A 20,961-nucleotide genomic window follows, 5' to 3' on the forward strand; every position below is an offset into this window, starting at 1 on the left:
GGTTTGGTAGAATGTAATTATCAGACATAAACATTTCAAAAGCAGCTTCTTTTTAGACTAAAACTTTCATCTAGAAAGGCGACAACTTGATTTTATGTTGTTGTTTTTTTCTCCCTAGATCACACAGAGGTAGTTGATTCCTCTAATAGAACAGATGCTCCCAGCGTGCCAAAGGTTTCAGCCACCACAAGGACAGCAGAAGTCTCGTTTGAAAAGGTTGGGTCAAAATTCATTTTGCCTCTTTTCGAGAAAACATTTTACTTTCTTTTTTCTTGTTTCCTTTTATCTTAAGAGGAACCACTTAGTTTCACCTGAAATATGTGTGCTATGGCTTGACCACATACGCTTAGAGATTACTCAGCTTGGAGGTGTTGCAGAGGTGAATTTGCACTTTGTGCATGTAAGCAAACAGTTTCCCAATAATTACAGCGCTGCAAATTTGTAGAGGGAAGGGTGGTTATGGGCAATACAAACATTTGCCATGTCGTGGCTGTGCACAGGAGAATGTTCTACATACTCATGATGTGCCAAAGTCTGTTCAGCATGCAACGAACTTTGTTATGCATCTGATTCACAGTACATATAACAAGTTTAAAGGGGCCATGACGCGGCCACCTAACTATTTGCAGTTTTCAGCAAAAGATAGGAGTAGAGGGTCTACTATGCCTATACACCTGTGAAAAATGGACTGTGAAAGAATGTTCCTGGGCAAAAAATAAGGCCTAGAAGTCGCTGGCCATAAATCTTGGCGACTGCCGGCATCTGCCGTTCTGCTATGGCCTGTGTGACGTCGTGTGCTGCGTGGAGCGGAGCCATCGTCTTCTACCAAAGTTGTGTTCAGTTTCGATGCCAAGCAGAAGAAAGCCTAAATAGCTCGATTGCACATGCACCTAAGCACAGAACAAAATTGTTGGCCGGATTGCAGACGCTGTCACAGCAAGCAGCTTAAAGCATCGCGGATTGCGAGTGCACCAGTGTTGCCAGGCTCTCAGGTTGCTTGCGTGTTTACAAAGCTATTCAATTATAAAGTAAATGCTCAACCAAATGCACTAAAATTTCTCCAGCTTGTTCGCGAACACACAAGGATTAACCCACATAACAGATTACTGTTTAAAATTGTCTGCCATGGCCCCGTTAGCACCAATCATGTGATCTATTTGTGTTCTATATGAATATGTAACAAAATTAAACTTCCTAATTGCTTATTCTCTTGTGGCATGCACGCAGTCTCAACATAAACCCTTGATTTTTTATTCTCGTCCTTTGTCGGCGCAGTGCCTAACAGCAACAGAAATCCTACACACTGTAGACACAAGTCCCGAGGTGAATGTCATAAACCTGAAGGACTTCCAGCAACTATGTCCGGCGCTGGTCTATCAGCTGGACGAGAAACATTGTTCTGTGCCACAGTTAAACCGGCACATCCACCATCATAGCGACGGTGATGAAGAGACAACGGTAGACTTCAAAGGTAAGTATCTGTGAGAGCTCTCTGCAGGTTTGTCCTGCATTGGGCCTTTGCCAGGCTGGGAAGAATTCTGTCTTTGAACAACGTGAAAAGTTCCTCGCTTAATTATTGCTGCTGAACAATTTTTTCTGGTGCGATTTCTTAACTTCTGGTCAACCCTAATGACATGAATTAAAACTGTGTTGATATTGTAAGCTTGGTTCCAATGCTAAGAATATCGTAATTGTAACAATATATAGCACATGTAAGAAAAAAAAGATCTGCCAGTTCCATGCTGTGAAAACCATTGAACAGCGAAGCTGTAAGCGCATGAGCTTATGTGATTGGCTAGCGAGATCACGTGACCTGCTGGCTCGGGCAGCGATGTTTCAGCAAACGCCTAGTGTCTTGTGATTTGCCGCTGGCGCCTCCAGAATCCTGCCAAGTGTGCACTCCCCATTATCTATATAACCCCCTTTACGCACCCAGGTGCCTTGCCTTGGTTTATTACAATGAATGTAAGTCTAATTAATTACAATAATTAAAGTGTGGATTGTTTTCCCGGTATTTTATACCAAAATTCATCATTACAATAGTAATTTCAAGCATCATCATCATTTCATTCTATTTATTTAAAGAAAAGCATCATTGTCGTTTTGTTTATTTATTTATTTATTTGAGTCGCTCCCCCCTCCTAGTCACGTGACTACTATTACTGCTGCTACCACTACTGTGACGGCACAGGGTGGACTAAGCCAGCTTTGCCGTAATATGAACTAACCTACATTGGTCTAATTGCTTACTAGTATTACTGGATATTAGGGCTGTGTGAATAGTGAAATTTCACCTCGAATCGAATTTGAATTAAATAGTGCTGAATAGTGGCCAAAAGTATCGAATATCGAATAGTATATTTACACAAAAATGTGTACTGCCAGTTACGGCAAGACAAAGGAAAAATCGGGGACACTACAGCGTGCCAACAGTTTTATTATGCACTTGTTCAAGAGTGGCTTTTGTTTCAGTTTTTATGGGCACGCAAGCATGTTGATAGAAGAGCCGCCATTCCAGTCAGCAGCGCCACTCCAAACCTCCTAACGACTAACAGAGGGGGGTACGGTAGCTAGCTTTTCCCCCATGGTCGCGTAATACGCCTCATCTGACAATGGTACTGTTCTGCTTCATCGCCATGGGTGCTCCGGGCCCAAAAATCTTTGGGTGCCCATTCACAGCAGCGTCTCAACTGCGTGCCGAAACAGTGGAAGTTTTTGAACGATTGGTTCAGTGCGGCAGTGACAACTGGCCAGCGTGAACAAATTTTTACATGCAAAGCCAATGACCAATGTCCGGACGTTTTACGGTGCTTGCGGCATATGCGACCGAACTACGCAAGAAGTCCGTGCCTTCGTTTCGGTAACAAAGTTGTGAAGGGCTTGAGAGTTTTTATACGTGTGGAAATGACATAATCTCCTTTAGCACTCGCTTTTGAACCAGGATGTCAGTGAAAGTTTTAACGAATGGCCTACTGTAACGTCGTTACCGTTAGTTTTTTGCCACCCCACCCTAACCAAGTTGCACCATTGGCCTTTGTTGCGTTTTAGATATTCGTCCTGTTGAACTATTCGAAACCTCGAATAATATCTATTCGAAAGTCGAATCGAATTATTTTATTAGGTACTATTCGATTCGAAACTCGAATATTCGCACACCCCTACTGGATATACTTACAGTGAGGCCGGTGTGTTTTGAGTGCCCCCTGTCTTACGGCCCTGTCTTCCTTTCCTCTCTGCCAGTGTGGATGTATGCCTTCCTTGGTGTGCTCGGCATCAGCCTGACAGGCCTGCTGAGTGTGGCCATAGTGCCACTTATGCAGAAAGTCTTCTACCACACGCTCATTCAGTTCCTGGTGGGGCTAGCTGTCGGGAGCCTAACGGGCGATGCCCTCCTGCACCTCTTGCCCCATGTGAGTCTTGCTCCATACGTGCTTTTACATAGGCCAGCGCACGGGCTTAGGTGGGCAGGTTCAGACTTTTCACCTAATGAAAAGCCCTTTGTGCACCTATGCCTTCTACTGCTACTCAGCACACTGGTGACTACTCGCTTAAGTGTCTCTTTGCATTTAATAATGTAAGAAAACTTGCAGCATGTCTGGATCCTTGGCTGGTGGGTAGTAGCAGTCTTGCAAGGACTTTGGTAGTAGGGACAGCTTCCTAGCTGGGAAGACTGCTATGGCTGTGTGAAAAAATGTGATGGAGAGTTGGCAGTTGAAGGTTACTTCATTGTTTAGTCAGCTAGCACAGCAGCCAATAAGCTTTAATAAAACAGGCAAAGGGATTATAAACAGCTAACTGACATTTGTCACGGCTGCTTCATTGCAAAACTTAGTTGTACCAGCAATATTGATAACTTAGTGACTGCAGCGTTGGTCGATAAAGTCTACCAAGAAGTACCTGGCCTTCAAAATTTTGGTCACCACTAAAGCAACATTGGGGCACCTTAGCTGATAACGTTTAGGCCACTGAAAAATCTTTCTTCGCCCACAGCGTTGATTCTTAAGATGTGTGGCAGTAGCAAATGAGTCTCCTTGATGCGGCAGGACAGTATTGAGTGTGCTTATCCTTGATGTATGCAGGCCATGTCTGGCCACCACCATGAGCACTCTGAAGAAGGTGGTGACGGGGAGAACTATGTGTGGCATGGCCTTGCTGCGCTGGGAGGCATCTACCTGTTCCTGATCGTGGAACGCTTCCTCTCCATACACTCAAACCACAAGCATCGCAAGCACAGTCCACGTTCCAACAACAGCATACAGGTATGCAGTTGGCACTTGCCTTCTGTTGCTTCGTTTCACTCCGGAAGTAATTTTTCTCTAGGTTTTCCACGGACTAAAAATGCAATAGAAGTGACGTCAACTGGGCATAATGGCATTTGGCTCACATCTGGCTTAATTAAGGGTAGACGTTTCCGAACCGATTTACACCTTCACAGCACATGGATGCTGTTGTAGAATTTTGCTATGGTTTATCTTGCTTCTGCGGCAAAGTTCAGGCATGTATCGGCATTTCTTCTCGAAATGGTTCTCGGTGTCGAGGGACGAAAGCCAAGCTTACATTCTCGCAGGTAGCTCTCGATGTTGCTGCAATGGAATGGTGGCACCATCTACTACTGCTATGTCAAACCAGTAATAGACAAAAACGTAATGCAGTGATAGATCGTGCCATGGTTCTGTTGCTAGGAAATTGCTATCCTTTCAGCTGACACGACCTTGCCATTGCCATTTATGCACTAGCGTATACATGTTCAGCAAGCTTGCGCACCTCACTCAAACGGATCAAATTGCATTAAATATTTAATGAATCCTTCATGTGTTCTGCATAGATGAGCTTCTTGTTGCTAAAATTTATTCATCAGTGAAGCATGTGAGGATTGAATGGTGTAGCTGACATTCAAGGCCTATCTTGCGCACAGTCATTAGCCTGGCAGTCAGGATGACAGTTCCAAAACCTCCTTCAATCGTCAGTACAAATGTGAATTCTGATACTACATGCTTTTCTTATACTAGAAGATGGCATGGTGCTAACGCAAGCCTTTACCTGCAAATGGAACCATGATCATGTAGCAGAAATAGCGGAAGTTCTGAAGAAGCAGAATACAAATGCAAATTCTTAAATTGCACTGCTGCCGCTTGTTATATCACTCGGAACAACTTGCCTTTCTTTACTTATCATTTCACTTAGTGTTGTGGGTCACCAATTGTAGGCAGGTGAAGACTGTATAACAGAGGGCTAGCGGAAGTGATTGGTTGCCATTTTTAAGCTCGTTCGGTTTTGGAACTTTAACACTCGATTTTTTTCTTCACTCTATCCCTGTTTGCTTCAGTTGTTTCCGTTTCTTTGATGCAAGTCAAACCCAACGCCAAAGAGGCTTCGGCGCTCCTCTCAAGATGATCAGAGCAAGGTTGTGGGAGAGAAGCTGTCCCACCACAAGCAGGGCTCCTATGGCTTCGTGGACCCCTCAGGAATGGAAGCCCTTGAACGTGAGTACATATGGGGCTGAGGTCTGAATCGAACAAGCACTTAAAAGGGCCCTGTAAAACTTTTTCAGCATAGTCGGAAAATAGGGGTGTGCGAATATTCGAAATTTCCAATTTTTCGAATAGTGCTTGCTATTCGATTCGCTTCGCACTGGAATTTTACTATTCGGACTATTCGAACTTCCCAAAAACAAATACAGTCAACATCCGATTGAAAGTGACCCCTTCAGATTTTCAATATGCTTCACCTCATTACACTCTCGTATTGCGGCAAAGCGGCCTTTCAAGCTCAGTTACGGTCGAAGTCAACGTCCGATTAAAAGTGGTCCCTAGATTTTCATTATGCTTCACCTCATCACACACGGGTATTGAGGCAAAGCTGCCTTTAAAGGTCCGTTCACACACGGGTATTGAGGCAAAGCTGCCTTTAAAGGTCCGTTACGGTCGAACTTTGCCAAGACACAACGTCCGATTGGAAATGGTCCCTAGATTTTCAATATGCTTCACCTCATCACACCCTGGTATTGCGGCAAAGCTGCCTTTCAATCTCCGCTACGGTCGCAAATGTATTAACTCAAGAAAACGCTGCTTCCAACATGGAGATGAAAGATGTGGCAGAGGTGGGGGTCAATTAATGCTGTTTTGGACCTGAAATTTGGCCAGGAAGTTCAAAAATTCGCAAGCCGAAGCTTTTTAGCATCCGAAATTTCAGATGTTCTTATATATCGACGTCTATAAGGCAGATTTGGAGCTCCGGTCTTGAAGGAAGCAGACCTTTGTCCGCCACATCACAGAAGTTGAAAGAGGAGAGGCTGAAGAAATGGCATCTTTGCCTATCATGTGTAAAGTGTTGTCGGCAACACTTTGGTTGCACCAAATCATGTACATAAATACAATTCGGCCTCTACATTGGCCTCATTCTTGATAAGACAACTATGAAACACCACAACGCCAGTGCTTCCATCAACCTAGCGAAAAGAAACACCTTCATGTTGCTATCTCTTACGAATATGCTTAGGAATCCTCTCTTTTTTTTTCTGCATTTTCACTTCGAAGTACAGTAAAAGCTCGTTAATTCGGATTTCTAGGGACCGGAAAAAATGTCCGAGTTAACCGAATGTCCGAATTATCGAAATAAACACAATAAAGGCAGGAGTTTTTTCAACATACCTTTACTTAACAAAGAAATCGCGGATGCTTGTCTGTTTTTGAGCAGATATTCGCGCGGACACTATTTTTCTGAGCCCTTCAAGGTGCTCAGCAGCTCGATGCTGTCTGCAGTGTCCGCAAAAGTTTCACCCGTCATCCACGCTTTTCGGTTGGCGCGGTAATCCACGGGAAGATTGTTGATGTTCTTAAAGCAGCATGACTTTTGAGCCTTTCCGATAACGAGAAGCGGCAAGCGCCCTGTTCCAGTCACGTTGGCGGCTAAAAGTACGGTTACTCGTTCCTTGCTGCTTTTGCCGCCGATACAAGGATCCCCTTTCATCACTTCTTGTCGGGAGAGCCCATTATTCAGAGCACGAAAAATTTCTACTTTGGTGGTGAAGTCCTTGGCCTCGTACTTGGGCCGCTTCGCCGGCGTTGCCATCGGCGGAGAGTGCGGTCACACGAGAAGTCAGCACAAAAGCACCAGCAACGATCAAGCTAAAGGAGCCGTACTGAATTGTTTCTCGATAAAACGGCGATCAACGATGCAGCACACCAACGGGAACAAAGCAACAAAATCGCACCGCCAAACTGTAGCGAAACCTATACGCGAAGAAAAGGCGTTCAACCAGTCTCAAGTCAAGCCAAGTCGATAATTGATGTCCATGGCGATGCTGCGTTTGAGCTTCATTTTTGTTCCGGATTGTTCTTTTTTCGTTTTCGAGCCTCGCCAGCGGCCCGAAAGTCGCCGAATTATCCGATTTGCGGTCAAATCTGTCCGAAATAACGAGCGCCCAGTCTCATAGAGTGACGCGTATATTTACAGGGACCAGATGACGTGTCCGAATTAACCGATTTTCCAAATTAACAAGAGTCGAATTAACGAGCTTTTACTGTATTCGAAAAATATTCTAGAAATATTCGAATTCGCTTCGCACCCAAAACTTTTCTATTCGCAGAGCTCTATCGGAAAACTCTGCCGATTGGTAGTCGAGGCACCTGAGAACACGCGAGCCAAACGTTATAGTGCAGCATGCGGCCTGGAATTTACAATTAATTCTCTAAGACAGCTAAAAATCGCTCCCTCTTCTCTCTACGAATGATGCCGTATACTCGCATGACTGCGCCATATACCCAAATTCACGGCCATTGGCTGATTTGAGCATCGCGGGCTGCATAATCACTGCGCCCGCTGCAAAAGGCCGCCGCGTGCCCCCAAACGCGCTTGCGATCTCGCTGAATGTTAGCCGCGTGTTCAAAGCAAAGAAAGGGAGGGAGTGCTCAAGGTCATGACGCGTGTGATGTAACTTTCCCCTGTGCCATCCCTCCCTGCTTGGCTTCCAGTGCGCTCCTCGGGACGAGAGAAGAGAGAAAGCAATTACAGCATGCGACAAATCTCTAACTCCGCTCATGCTTGACGGATCCTAAAAATTTTTGCGGCGGTCGATTCATGAGGCAATCAACTCCTTTAGTGGAGCCATTCAATGGTTACTAATGGTAAGGCATCAAAACATGTGAATTGCGCAACGAGTGGGTGTTTTAAAGGCCCACCCTATACAAAGCGCTCGGACATATTGAATCATCACCACCAAAAGCATCAACAAAGTGAGCAGCTGCATAGTCCTTTCAAACGTGTAGTGGGCCCTTCACTGATTCGCAAACTGAAGTATCATGGTCTAGTGGGCACTTAACAACTATACTTGCAGTGGGCATTTTAGGATAGTTTGAAACGGCCAATGTTCACGAGCACAGACGTTTGTTTTCTTGTGGCATGGTTGAGGCGTGCACCGAGAACAGAAGCCAGGCTAGCAATTGAGGAGGTGATGCGCGCGGTGCCCGATTAAGCTATCGCGTTCTGCTCTTAAAGGTGAAGCTCAAGCATGCTCCAAGTTTTTGAATTCACTCTTGGCAGGGCTAACAGCAGTTCCTGCTGAGGAACTGGAGCTGTCTCCTTTGGGTGAGGGCTATGTGGAGATCATGGACATTCATGACTCCGAGCTGCATCCCATGGCTGGCATGGAGACCCAGCCTGAAAAGGACCTCCTGGTCATAGTCAAGAATGGCGGCTCTAAGCTGCCCACCAACCCAAGGTGTCCGCCATCACCTTTGCCACAGGAAGAGGAGAACCACAGGCAAGTGGAACGTTTCGTAATACCGTCGAACCGAATATATCAAATCTGAATGGATCGCAAAAATGTTCTGCATATAGTTAATTCAATATAAAAAATACCTTAGATATCGAAAATATATTTAAGGGGATTTTGCAACTGTTCGATATAAACAATAATTCGTTATATGTGGGTTCGATATATGCGGGTTCGACTGTAAAACATATTGTTAGGCTAGTTCATCATACTGGTGCAAAAGGTAAACGCAATGCAAGGCTCAGAAACAAGAGGTACAGGGAAGAGTGCACTTGCAACTGGATTTATTTGAGGAAAGGTTCCTTTCTATAAAGTTTAGCTAGGTGCGCAGTCTCATATGCGCATAACAATTGTTCTATGTCGGCCAGACTGGCCGCTGCGTTAACGACAGGGCAAGGCAACATGAGCTTTCGATCAAAAATAACATTAGTGCTCATTTACCGATGCACCGTGAACCCTGCATACATGGGCCAGATCTTACAAATAGTTGCATACTCGAAAGGAGCAAGAATGCCGTGGCCCGTGAACTAATGGAGGCCTATTTTATCAATGTGAAACAAGGTGTCTGTGTCAGTGTCAGTCACCCTGTGTAAGGCAAAAGTACAGTTTTTGAGAGCATGATTACATGGACATGTGGTTTTACCCTATTTTTTTGCACATATGTAACTGCGCACCTGGCTGCACTGTATTAAAAGGAACCTTTCTTCAACTAAATCTAGTTGCAAGTGACGCTCTTTCCTCTACCTCTTGTTTCTTCACCTTGTGTTGTGTTAGTATTACCTTTTGCACATGGAAAGTTTCTGCAGCACTTGTCTGTGCATGTTCTGTTTCCACTGCTGCAACAGGTGCTGTCTTAAGCTGGGTTTGTCCTTCTTGTCTCTTCAAGTCTTAATATACAGGGCCATAATTTTGTTGCGATGCCTTCTCTAATGCTCTTCCTTTCTTTGCCTTCGTTGATAATTGGAATGATGCTCTGCCGTTGTCAACGAGATTGGCCTGCATTGAGCAGTGGATGATAAGTGTGACATAGAATCGAGCAGAAAGTGTTGCTGCAGCCAGAATTCACGTAGGCAATTTGTTTTTTCCACCTCTGCACATTGGTGACGGGGGATAAAGGGGGAAAAAAAAGAAAAGAGTACTTTGAGCCTGCAATCGATCAGTGAAAGATTTGCCTTTCTCAAAATGCTGCAGCCTGCTATCAACTGGTGCACGGGCTTTTAGTGTGAGATTCACTTCTTTTGAAAGCCTTATTCAGCATGACTGACTGACCCTGTGTGAAATGTAGATACAGTCGAAACTCTATATAACAAATATGAAATTTTTTTTTTTTATTATAACGAAGTAAATGAGGTATTGTGTTGGCACTCATACAGGACTACAAATACTATATACGTTTATAATGAATTTTTACTGTTATAAGTTTTCTGTATTTACGAGGACTACAGAAATTTCAGAAATGATGGAAACATTTCCTGAACACATCTCTATCCAGGCTACTTCTCTGTAGTTTCACTTGAATGAGTAGGTTGGAATGGTGCTTGACCTGTGAGGTGCCACTCTTTCTCCAGGCATCCTCTTTGCCACAGCTCTCGGGACCCAGGCACGGAGGAGTGCCACACGGAAACCTTGGTCTATCGCCAGACCGGTGAAGAGCACAGCTTCACGCTAACCGTGGCCGATCACCATCACCACCACCGCCACAGCCACGCACATAGCCATGAGGTGAGCAGAGAGCTACTGGTACTCGCAGGTTCCAGTGAAATCCTGTCGTTTGAAGGCTAACCTTTTAACGCATTTTTTTCTCTTCTTCAGCGTCATTAAGGACTTGTAGCTGCACAACTTGTCTGTCATCAAAGCAGTCGTTTGCAAAGTCATACGGCTTATAACTGCATAGTTTTTGTCATTTCTGTAAGACTCTTTGGCAGATGATGCAAGTTTTTGGCAGAATGTGGTACGTGGTGAACACGGACAAATCCTGCTGGTATCACAAGCTGCTTTTGCTTATCGTGTCTGGGGATAGTATCCCCAGACACGGTAAGCAAAAGCAGCTTGTATTGAAATACAATCGTTATATATTAACATTTGCTCACTAAAAGAGCAGGCAACACTAAGAGTTGCCAGTACCAGCGGGAGCATGTGTTAAGTTGCCATATATGGTAAACTTCACTAATTCAAAGTCACTGGGACTGTGAAAAATCTTCAAATTAAGCGGGTTGTTGAATTAACGAAACATACAATGAAAGTAATTGGAGGTGGTTGTTTGCTGTGCCTGCTAGTTTGCAGTTCGAAGGGTTATATTTTACAGGAATATCTGGTTCCAATTTTGCCGTTAACCCGGGAAAATCACTGGCCTCGCTGCTGCCAGCACAACAAAAGGAAAAAAAAGGAAAAAATGAGGCAGATTCCACGTACCGTGGGAGTCGATGTTATGCGAAGCATGCGGTGGGAAGGTGACTGTGGCGTAATTTTTTTACTGAGCGAAACATTACAAAATGACCCTAAAGATTTGTATAAATTTTATATGCACACATATATGTTGAAGAGCCGCATATATATAACATAAAGTTGTTTACAGTTGGGTAACGCTGCCAACGGCAACGTGGGTATTGCCAACACCAGAAGCGCTAAGCTGATATGTAGTGCTTATACTTGTCCCATATGATGGAGAACGCACACACGTTTCACGAACCCGTGTGCATGTGTGGAAGAGGTTCTTGACAGTTATTGAACAAGGTCATCATCACCGTGATCAGTGAACACCAGCAGCTGGTCATGAGTTGTTATCGGATCCGGTCGTGGTCGCTGTGACGAGGGGTCCATGCGTAGTGAAGTATGAGGTATAGTACAGCTGTTGGAAATCGTTGATGCCTCGGTCATTTCGTCGACAAGTTGTCTGTCGATAGAGCCGGCGACATGTCGGAAGCAGAAGTACCCCTTCGCGTTGGTTAGGTATAAGCCGTCGAGGCTCTTAGACCTAGATAGTGCTACGTAGACCAACATCAGTGTATAACGCTTGCATTAGTAGACTACATGGGCGTATATGGCCTATGTAGCCAAGTCTACAAAGCGGCTGTTAATCACTCTGGCAGCATCCTCGGTCAGCATGAGGCCATCGCCCAGTCTCGTAAGAAATGAAGAGGACAGTGCGTCGTTCTGGCGGACTAAGTGCACATTACGGTGCGGTAATGTGAATATTATATGTAACTTTCGTTAAGGCATTCCTCCAGGGTCGAGCAATGCTTCAATATAGCTTTCTGAGTCATAGGAATACAAATGTAATGTTTATTAGACTGCTATAAAAGCGGAGCCAACACTGGAACCACAGACGTTAATCTGATATGACGCCTGTATCGTAGGAGTACACATCGTAGGAATATCATGTAGTGTTTATTGCTTTCTTGTAAAATTAGATAGGTTAGATAGGATTAGATAGGGTAGGTAGAGGTAGGTAGGTAGAGGTAGGTGGGTAGAGGTAGGTAGAGGTAGGTGGGTAGAGGTAGGTAGAGGTAGGTAGGGAGAGGTAGGCAGGAAGGAAGGAACGCTCAAAGTGCCAAAGGTTCGCTAAGAAGTGCTTCACATTTAAAGAAAGAAACATTCTCGTGGTCAGCTGAAATGTGTGCCTGCGGAAAAGAAGACACTCTTTACTTCAACACAGTGGTGATATGCTGGCAGCATGTCACCTGCTCCTTGTAGCGTCAGTGCATCATGATGCGACCATTCGACCATTCTTGATGGTAAAACAAAGAATTTAATCATGGCCAGTGTAACGGAATTCGTGATGTGTTCCGGCTGGAAAAGTTTCAAAGTAGTCGTTGCAAGTAGGAGTTTTCAAAGTAGACGTTGCAGGAAACAACTTCACCAGCAGTGCAAGTGTGCAAATTGCCCGAGCAATCGCCAATCAGAGGTTCACATACAGCGAGCATTCTGTAAGGCCGTTCTTTATTATTTTCTGTATTTTTCCAGAAAAAATGGGTAAATTGTGACTCGCTGACGTTGCGAGAAGCGTGTGACTGCTGCTCGCCTGTCACCGCTGTATTGCAGTGAAGTATGTCTTCTTTTCCGCAGGCATACATTTCAGCTGACCACGAAACTGCTTTTTTTTTTTTTTTTTTTTTCGCTGGCAGCAGCGAGGGTGGGGTGCTTTAGCCGTCGGTCATTAGCATCTCTCCACTGCATTGCCTTGTGAGGCTCCTAAGGGCCGTCATTTCCGCCGATTGGCGGCGAAACCGGGAATTGACACATGGCACCCAAAGTTTTCAAATGAACCAGGCTGGTACTGACCGCCACGTCAAATTGTCTACTTAAATTTACATTGCAAGATACAGAACCTCAGAAATCCTTCAAGTTGATCGGGATTTCGAAATAACAGTTCAAATTATTGAGGTTTTACTGTAGTATGTCTTTTTTTTTTTCTTTTTTGTGCCACTTCACGGGAATACTTGCTTACCATATTTACTCGCGTAATGAATGTACTTTTTTTCCAAGAAGACCGAAGCAAAGTTGAGGCTTCATTACACTTGTGATCTTCGGGCCCAATCACCAGTGCGGTGTAATCGTACAAGCATATCACAGGTGAACTTTCTGCAATGTCTTGTATGCCTGCCCTGCCTTGCGCACCGGGTAGGCTTAACCTGAACTGCCTTGTTGGAATTGGTGACCAGAGTTGTTATTTGGTCAGACTTCGGTTATTTGGCGCACCTGCTCAGGATATGGCAATGGCAAGAACGCCATCATCAGTGGGTCAACTAGTGTGATGGAGTAGTGTATTCGAAAACCACCTAGCATTGCTCGGCGAAACATTTTTCCAAATTTTAATTGCCCCTCATTGTAAGTGGATGCATTACTATGTGTAAAATGTTTTGCACTGCCTTTGACAATACATGTTCACATAGTATATTCTGCCTACAGGGCCTGTTTCTGTTGTTGTAAAGCAATTGTTCTCCGTGCCATCTGCAGGTGCCATCTTCTATAGCTGCCATGGCCTGGATGGTGATCATTGGTGATGGGCTTCACAACTTTTCCGATGGACTTGCTATAGGTGGGTGTAAAAGCTTTCTGCAAGGACTTAGTTCAATGAACTTGTAATAGCATTAGTAAAACAGGTAGATATGATTGTTAATTAAACTATGCATTGCTGTAATTCAGGTTCCGTAAGAACCTTTGCCCAAGGAAGAACTCTTACTCTTGTACAAGTCTCCCCCACCCCAACCTTTTTTTTTTTTATACAACTGTTGTAGTACAAGACATAAAGAGTGGACCTTCGAAGGTGCCCACACCTCGCAAGCCCATACCTCTGCAAATGGGCAACACACAAGAAAAAGCATTGTACCACTATATATAACATAAATTTTAATGATTCCTTATTTCTTGTGTTTATAACAATCGCAAGCTGTGTTGGTGCACCTTTGTCGATCGACCTAGATGGAGAGTCTTCTTGCAGTTAATAATATGTGGGTTTTACGTACCATAACCATTATATGATTATGATGCACTCCATAGTGGAGAGCTCCGTCCATTTCGACCATCTGGTGTTATTTAATGTGCACTGACGCCGCATAGTACACGGGCCTGTAGCATTTCACCTCCATTGAAATGCGACCGCTGTGGCCAGGATAGAACCTGCAACCTTTGGGTCAGCAGCCAAGCACCATAACCACTGACCACTGAGGCATAAAATTCTTGCCGTGCGTGTGTGGGGGGGGGGCACGCACGTACACGTGTGATTATCTCTACCATCCAATGAGAACTACTACAGGTTCTGAGGAAATCGTCATTTTCTGGTGGTCTGAAACATCTCATGTTTTTCGTTCCTTGTCTCCCTTTCCAGGTGCAGCATTTGCATCGGGTCTTTCTGGTGGCCTTAGTACAACCATCGCTGTGTTCTGCCATGAACTTCCACACGAGCTGGGTATGTGCATACTTTTTGAATTGGATCTAATGTGGCAGAGCCCAGTGAATGACGCCATTGTCGTAAACAGCAGTATCTTGGCTACAACTATACACACCGCATAGGCTGTTGCTATCATGCTTCACAATAGAGCACATTGTTTGAATAATTGTAACTATATACAGGGTGTTTCATGTAACTAGAACCAAATATTGAAAAAAAAAAAGGCAACCACAGCTGAATGAAACCAACATATGGTTTGCAGTCATGTGGTGCTCAATAGGGTATTTTTATATTGTACTTAATTAGTTGACTAATATCAAGTGTGCAAAATTTTTAATATTACCTTCAGGGTCAAGTGCATTTCATTACACATAGAGGGCATTCCGAAATGACCAATTCAATTTTTTGCGGCAACATACATGCTGCATGGTGGTTTTTTTCCAGCATTTGAAGAAAGCCTGCAAAATATGAAATAAAAGCACGTGTCTGTGCTCATGCGCTACTGTACTGCAGCGCTCTCAACTGTACTTAGAAACGACAGGCGTGCGGCCTGATCTCGGCAAACTTAATGCCTTAAAGGGACACTAAAGGCAAATATTAAGTCGACGTTGATTGTTGAAATAGCGGTCTAGAAACCTCGTAATGCTACTTTTGTGCCAAGGAAGTGCTGAAATAAAATCACGTTTTAGTGGTCCACATTGTGTTAGCACACTTCAAATCGCCCGTCTGAAAGTGGTCTTTCTAACATCACTGTTGTCGTGCCCAACGTTGCCGGCCTTTACTGCGCAGAGGCGTGCACTGGCGGCGTGCACCATTCGGGCATCGGGCAACGTCACATGCATGCTGCATTTTGCCGAACTTTCTGTCAGAGAGCGACTTTCACGAGCGTGCAAAACACATGCAGCAGTACGCGATACCAAAACTACCACTTAGAAGCGACCGCATGAGCGAAGCTGGGCACCGGGCAAAGCGCAGTTCGCCGAAAACAGAACCTTTTAACCACATGTGCAGTTCCCCATGGCAACGCCAAAGAGGTTCTTTTTTTCCATTAATCAAACAGAAACGAACAAGCAGCATTTTATTACGTCTCTTGATGCACGGAAGGTTCTTTTTTTATTGAAGCAAGTTTGATTACGAGTGATTAATTGTAGATGAACTCCCTCACGTCATCGGGATCATTTCCAAAATGTGCCGCTCGTGGCGCTCATCGTGTCATACATTCAGCTTAATTTTTCGGTGAGTAGGGCACTGCTGTTGATAATATTGCCGTTTTAGACATTGTCATGCATTGAGCTTTCACTCTGACATAAATTGTTATTTGCCTTTAGTGTTCCTTTAAGGCAGCATACGAGTGTTTGTTGGTTGGCTGCCACCTCGTGGAAAAATCACATGCCACCTAACTCCCTCTGGCAAAAAGTGTTCCACATTCGCCGTCTTGGCTACGAGTGGCGCTGGCTAATCCTCCCAGGGGCATTGAATTAGTACAGAAATACCCTATGAAGTGGACAGGGAAGTGCCTTCCATCGTAGCTCACTTGGTAGAGCTTGGGACGCGTAGTTTGAAAGGTTGTAGGTTCAGATCCCATCAACATAAAGGGTACTTTTTCATCCACATTATGTTTGATCCATTTGGTTGTGCATAACAAAGAAACGAGCCCCTCGAAAAAATTCCCCTTCTTTCGTTCCTGGGAAGCTCTGGTGTTTTGTACTGCTAGAACGCGAGAACCTCAATATAAAGAAAACTCTTGATGTGACAAAGCCTTTCACTGTTAGCACAACTTCTTTGTATCGAGGTTTGACAGTGCCTTATTAACTGCTGTCCTTACTTGAAATATGGTGTCGCAGACGATGGCAAAATTAGCATACAATTCACGCTACCAGTTCGTATATGAAACTTTTTAAATTTTGAGGAGCACTATGGGCCTGAAGTGCAGCAATTGGGCAGCCGACAAGTAATGGTGACTCGATAAATATTGAGACAAGGCATGGCATTGTTCAACTTTCTGAAATTACAGGTGATTTTGCGGTGCTTCTCAAGGCGGGCATGTCGGTGAAGCAGGCCGTATTCTACAATATAGTGTCATCTGTGCTGTGCCTACTGGGAATGGCCATCGGCATCTCTCTAGGAAATGTCCACTCGGCCTCATCGTGGATTTTTGCGGGGGTCGGTGGCATGTTCCTCTACATCGCTCTGGTTGACATGGTGAGTATGCATTAGCACCTGTTTCTTCACGATAAACAATGGTTCAGCTTCCCAGGTTGCTTCCGCAGTAGTGGCTTACCTTAAGAAACATACAACGTTAGCATGCATGTGTGCATGTTTTAACTTATATGGTTCCATGACTGTTAAACAATATATATAGACAAGGTAGCCATAAGGCCATTGGTCCCAGCAGTCATTAGCTGTGCTGCTGTGACTATTTCATGAAGGAAAGGAGATGGCTTTTAAGGGCTCGTTTTTTTTTTTGTTAGACACAACATTAATGAGAACTAACAGACTATTTTAGTGGTTTTGCCCGCTGCGGTAGTGCAGCGTTTATGGTTCCTGACTGCGGAACGGAATCCCGGCTGTGGCGGGCGCATTTTCGATGGAGGCAAAAATGCTAGAGGCTCGTGTACTTAGATTTAGGTGCACGTTAAAGAACCCCAGGTGGTTGAAATTTCTGGAGCCCTCCACTACGGCGTCCCTTCGTGGCTTCGGGAAGTAAAACCCCAACAGTTATCAGCAATTGTCCAGTTGAGATGAAACGCGGTCACTGATCTAGCCTGATGAAATTAGACGTCTGAAATTATAGGACGATCCATCGGGAGCTAAGCCGCAACTGCTATCCTGATCGTTTCATCTCTAGAACTGAGAAGTGGATACTACAGCCAAGCTCACAGAGCAACTCGACAACCTGTGCACATGCGGCCGCACCTTCGGTCGAAGAAATCAGCGAGGCACTTTCGCATATATGTATTTTCAAAATGTGATTTGCGCGTTGCTGATGTCCCAACCAGCAAGTCCCGAAACCAGCTCTTGAATGTAAAAGACAGGCTGCCAAGTGAATCGTTCCCGGGGGTTGTGTACAAGATACCGTGCACTGATCGCCGTCAAGTGTATAACAGTTAAACCTGGATATAACGAAATTGACAAATTCCCGAAAAAATTTGTTATAAACAGGTTTTTGTTATATCCAGTTTCAGCACGAAAATTCGGGAGAGAAATGCACAATTTAAACACAAGGGGAATTAAAGGCAGAGCTCACCCAAAACATTTATTTAGTGCCAAAAACTTGTTTTATTGCTTGTTTGTGAGAGATCAATACTCAACGCCTGTGCACGCGTCCACAGCAACAGGAAAGCCTGCTCGAGAAGTGCAGACCTCACCTGCCTGCCTCGCACACACCCCACCCGCTTGAACGCGCGCTTGCTCTCTCCTCGCAGTCGCCGGGGCTTCGAGCGCGCCATGCGTAACACCGCCGCTTCACGCTCTCGTCGGCGGGGCAACCGCTCCTGCTCATGCCAAAATGACAAAATTCGGGGCAAAATCTCTAGGTTGTCAGGCGGCGAAAATTTGTTTTATCAAGCGTGTCTCCCGCTGCCACTCTGTTACATAGAAGTCCCAAATACATGTGCTTCTATGGAGTAATGGCGGGGAATAGAAAACTTCGTAATATCGACGAATTCGTTGTATGGCGGTTCGTTATAAACAGGTTTAACTGTATTGGCGAAACAAGTTCTCCCGCTGCCTCATGGAACACCAACATGACGTCACTAATAAGTCGCAAGACTAACGCCATTCATAATGTCACTATCGTCTCTAAGGGAAAGAATGTTCATCCCGCCAGCTTCTGGAATCTAATCATTCAGTCGACTCGGCTACAATGAATAGGACAACAGGGACTATGCCTGCCATTTACGCCCGCTTGTCGCGTCACCTACTGGCTACTTAATTGATGACTTCCAGTCCAGCTCAGTGAACAAGGAAACCGTATGCAGTTCTGAAACGTTGGATAATTTCAACAGACTTAGTGACCATGTTTCATCTCATCCAGTGCCTGACCAGACGAACTTTTGTCGAACTATTGACTAATTGTCCAGCTGTTTGTATGAATGTATAGGTTCTAAGTGTGGTTAAAGTTTAGCCAGAGCTCTTTTTATTGCAGCATTTGAGCAGCAGGGCAGTTTCTTTATTGCCATAACCCACTTACCATTTCTTTATTGTCATCTCTTGCATTTCCATTTGCAGCTTCCGGAACTGTCAGTCAACCCCAACTACGGCAATGCGAGGGCTGTGCACCAGCTTGGAATTCAGCTGCTCGGTATATCGCTGGGGGTGACTACAATGTTTGTGATTGCTCTGTACGAGCGAGACCTCCAAAGACTCATGAGCTCTTAGTTTCTTGCCCTACACTTGAAAGGAGTCAGCAGTGTACACCAGTGTGGACACATCATTCACCATTCTCTCCGACTGCTTCACCCAACGACTTCATGCTGTGGTTGCGTTCTTCCGGTCGAGGCCTTTCATGCAGCAAGAGCAAGATGTCAGCGAAGGTTTGCTGGAAGAAAGCTTTACCATACCTGCAGTTCTTGAGCTCCATCGGTTGTGGATAGCCATTTGTCAGAGGTGTGTGCAGTCTCCAATCAAGCCTGCATCCTTGGTGTGTGTGTGTTGTGTGCTGAACAGTGCTGTGTTCACGATTGTGGACTAGCTCGTGAAACGGTGCATAGCATTAGCAACAATGATGCCTAGGTAATTTATGTGTGATAACAATCTAGCATGCTGCGTTTAGCAATACAGTGCAGCACCTTTGTTCCGGACATCCTGCATGATTGTGTAATTGATGCCTGTTACTTTTGTTTGTATCCCTTCCCACTGTTTTTCATCTGTTATGTATGAACAATCTTGGTTCACACATACTGTGTGTTCTGTTCTACTTTTTATTGCCTCTTTTGACTGACGTCATTTTATCTCAAGCGATGGTCGCTTTGGGAAATTTTCAGATCCATATTCTCTGTGCCAGAACAATTTATCAGCAAGATGCGGTGTAGAAGTCTATTATCGCAGAGCTTCTTTTTTTCCTTTTCCTGTGGTAATCCTGCACTCGAACCGTAAAGTTAGAACAACTCCTGATGGCAGCTGGATGGAGTGAGTTTTGCACATTTCCACCTCATGAATGTTTTAAATGCACTTCATTATTTTGCTGTGTACGTGCTCCAGTACTTCACTGTGTTCAACACTGCTGTGAGAGAAGCAGCGCGCGTTTTCCCAACCCCATTTGGACATGCCTTATTTCATCTATGCACTACGTTCTTTTTATCAGACCTCTAAAAAAATGCAGCTCATCATTTTCATTAATTTATGCAGTGTTTGCTGGCATTTAGTAGATTGTGTTTGTGAGTAGTTTGGGTGCGCTCCCAGCATGTGTGTGCGATCTATTCATGCTCGTTACAATTTTGCAACTGGTGCCATTGTTCTTTTGTTTTAAGCATGCACAGTGACAAGATGTTCTGGTAGTGTTCCTTCGCTTGTTCCTGCTCTGTTTGGTTTGCTTTGCTTAGGTGAACAACCACAGTTTTATCGTTTTTGTTTGTTGCCCGCATCTTACATTTTGCAGTTCGTCTATACCGGTGCAGACGTGTGAGGATGTTTGGGCCAAGCGCAAGTGTTTAGCACTGTACAGTTGTCGATGTGCTTGCACCCACCCACATATGTACTTTGTCCGCCGGCAGGCTGTGCTGCCTCGTCTCCCGAGTGGTGCTGCAATGTTTGAAAAGATAACTGGTTTGCACATTTTATTCTTGACAGCATAGGTTACACAAATTGTTGCTGTTCAGACTGAACAGCTTTATATTATATACATATATCTTTGATGATACATTTTGCTAATAAAGTCTTTGGGATGTCATTGTGCCTGCAGTGTAAAGCTTGGTTTATTCATGGATGAAATCACTGGCATGCCTGTTTTCCATATCGTGACATCGCTCCTACTTGCCCTAGATACAGATTTCAACTTTTGTCCATCATGTACTGCAGTTATGTCTTATTATACACCACTTGACAACTGTAAACCTAAGTACGTATATGTATGCCCATTATTATACGCACCCAGTATTATGTACTCTGTAGTGGAGGCAATAACTGCTCTTAATTCTTATTGTACTTGCCACTGTTGGTCACTGGCTACGACGTTCTGCTGCTAAAGCCATAGATTCCATTCCACCTGTGGCAGCCATATTTGATCAAGGGTGCATTTGTTTGAGGCAAAATGCAAAAATGCTTGCTATAAAATTCAAGTGCACATTGAAGGACCAAA

The 20,961-nt window shown here is 44.5% G+C and overlaps 1 protein-coding gene across 3 annotated transcripts in view; it reads left to right on the forward strand.

Moving 5' to 3' along the window:
* LOC119393498 (zinc transporter ZIP10) overlaps positions 1-20,553 on the forward strand; it is a 90,631-nt gene extending 70,078 nt beyond the window's left edge. For all 3 annotated transcript variants that reach the window (XM_037660550.2, XM_037660551.2, XM_037660554.2), the window contains exons 5-15: positions 119-216; positions 1,276-1,471; positions 3,241-3,410; positions 4,080-4,259; positions 5,351-5,483; positions 8,542-8,761; positions 10,342-10,495; positions 13,730-13,811; positions 14,601-14,681; positions 16,678-16,865; positions 18,894-20,553. In XM_037660550.2, coding sequence (XP_037516478.1) covers positions 119-216; positions 1,276-1,471; positions 3,241-3,410; positions 4,080-4,259; positions 5,351-5,483; positions 8,542-8,761; positions 10,342-10,495; positions 13,730-13,811; positions 14,601-14,681; positions 16,678-16,865; positions 18,894-19,043 — 1,652 coding nt within the window. In that variant the 3' untranslated portion in view covers positions 19,044-20,553. The remainder of the gene's footprint in view (positions 1-118; positions 217-1,275; positions 1,472-3,240; positions 3,411-4,079; positions 4,260-5,350; positions 5,484-8,541; positions 8,762-10,341; positions 10,496-13,729; positions 13,812-14,600; positions 14,682-16,677; positions 16,866-18,893) is intronic.
* The last annotated feature ends 408 nt before the right edge of the window (positions 20,554-20,961 follow it).

The sequence above is a fragment of the Rhipicephalus sanguineus genome, chromosome 5 (assembly GCF_013339695.2).
Source record: "Rhipicephalus sanguineus isolate Rsan-2018 chromosome 5, BIME_Rsan_1.4, whole genome shotgun sequence".
Classification (NCBI taxonomy): Eukaryota; Metazoa; Arthropoda; class Arachnida; order Ixodida; family Ixodidae; genus Rhipicephalus; species Rhipicephalus sanguineus.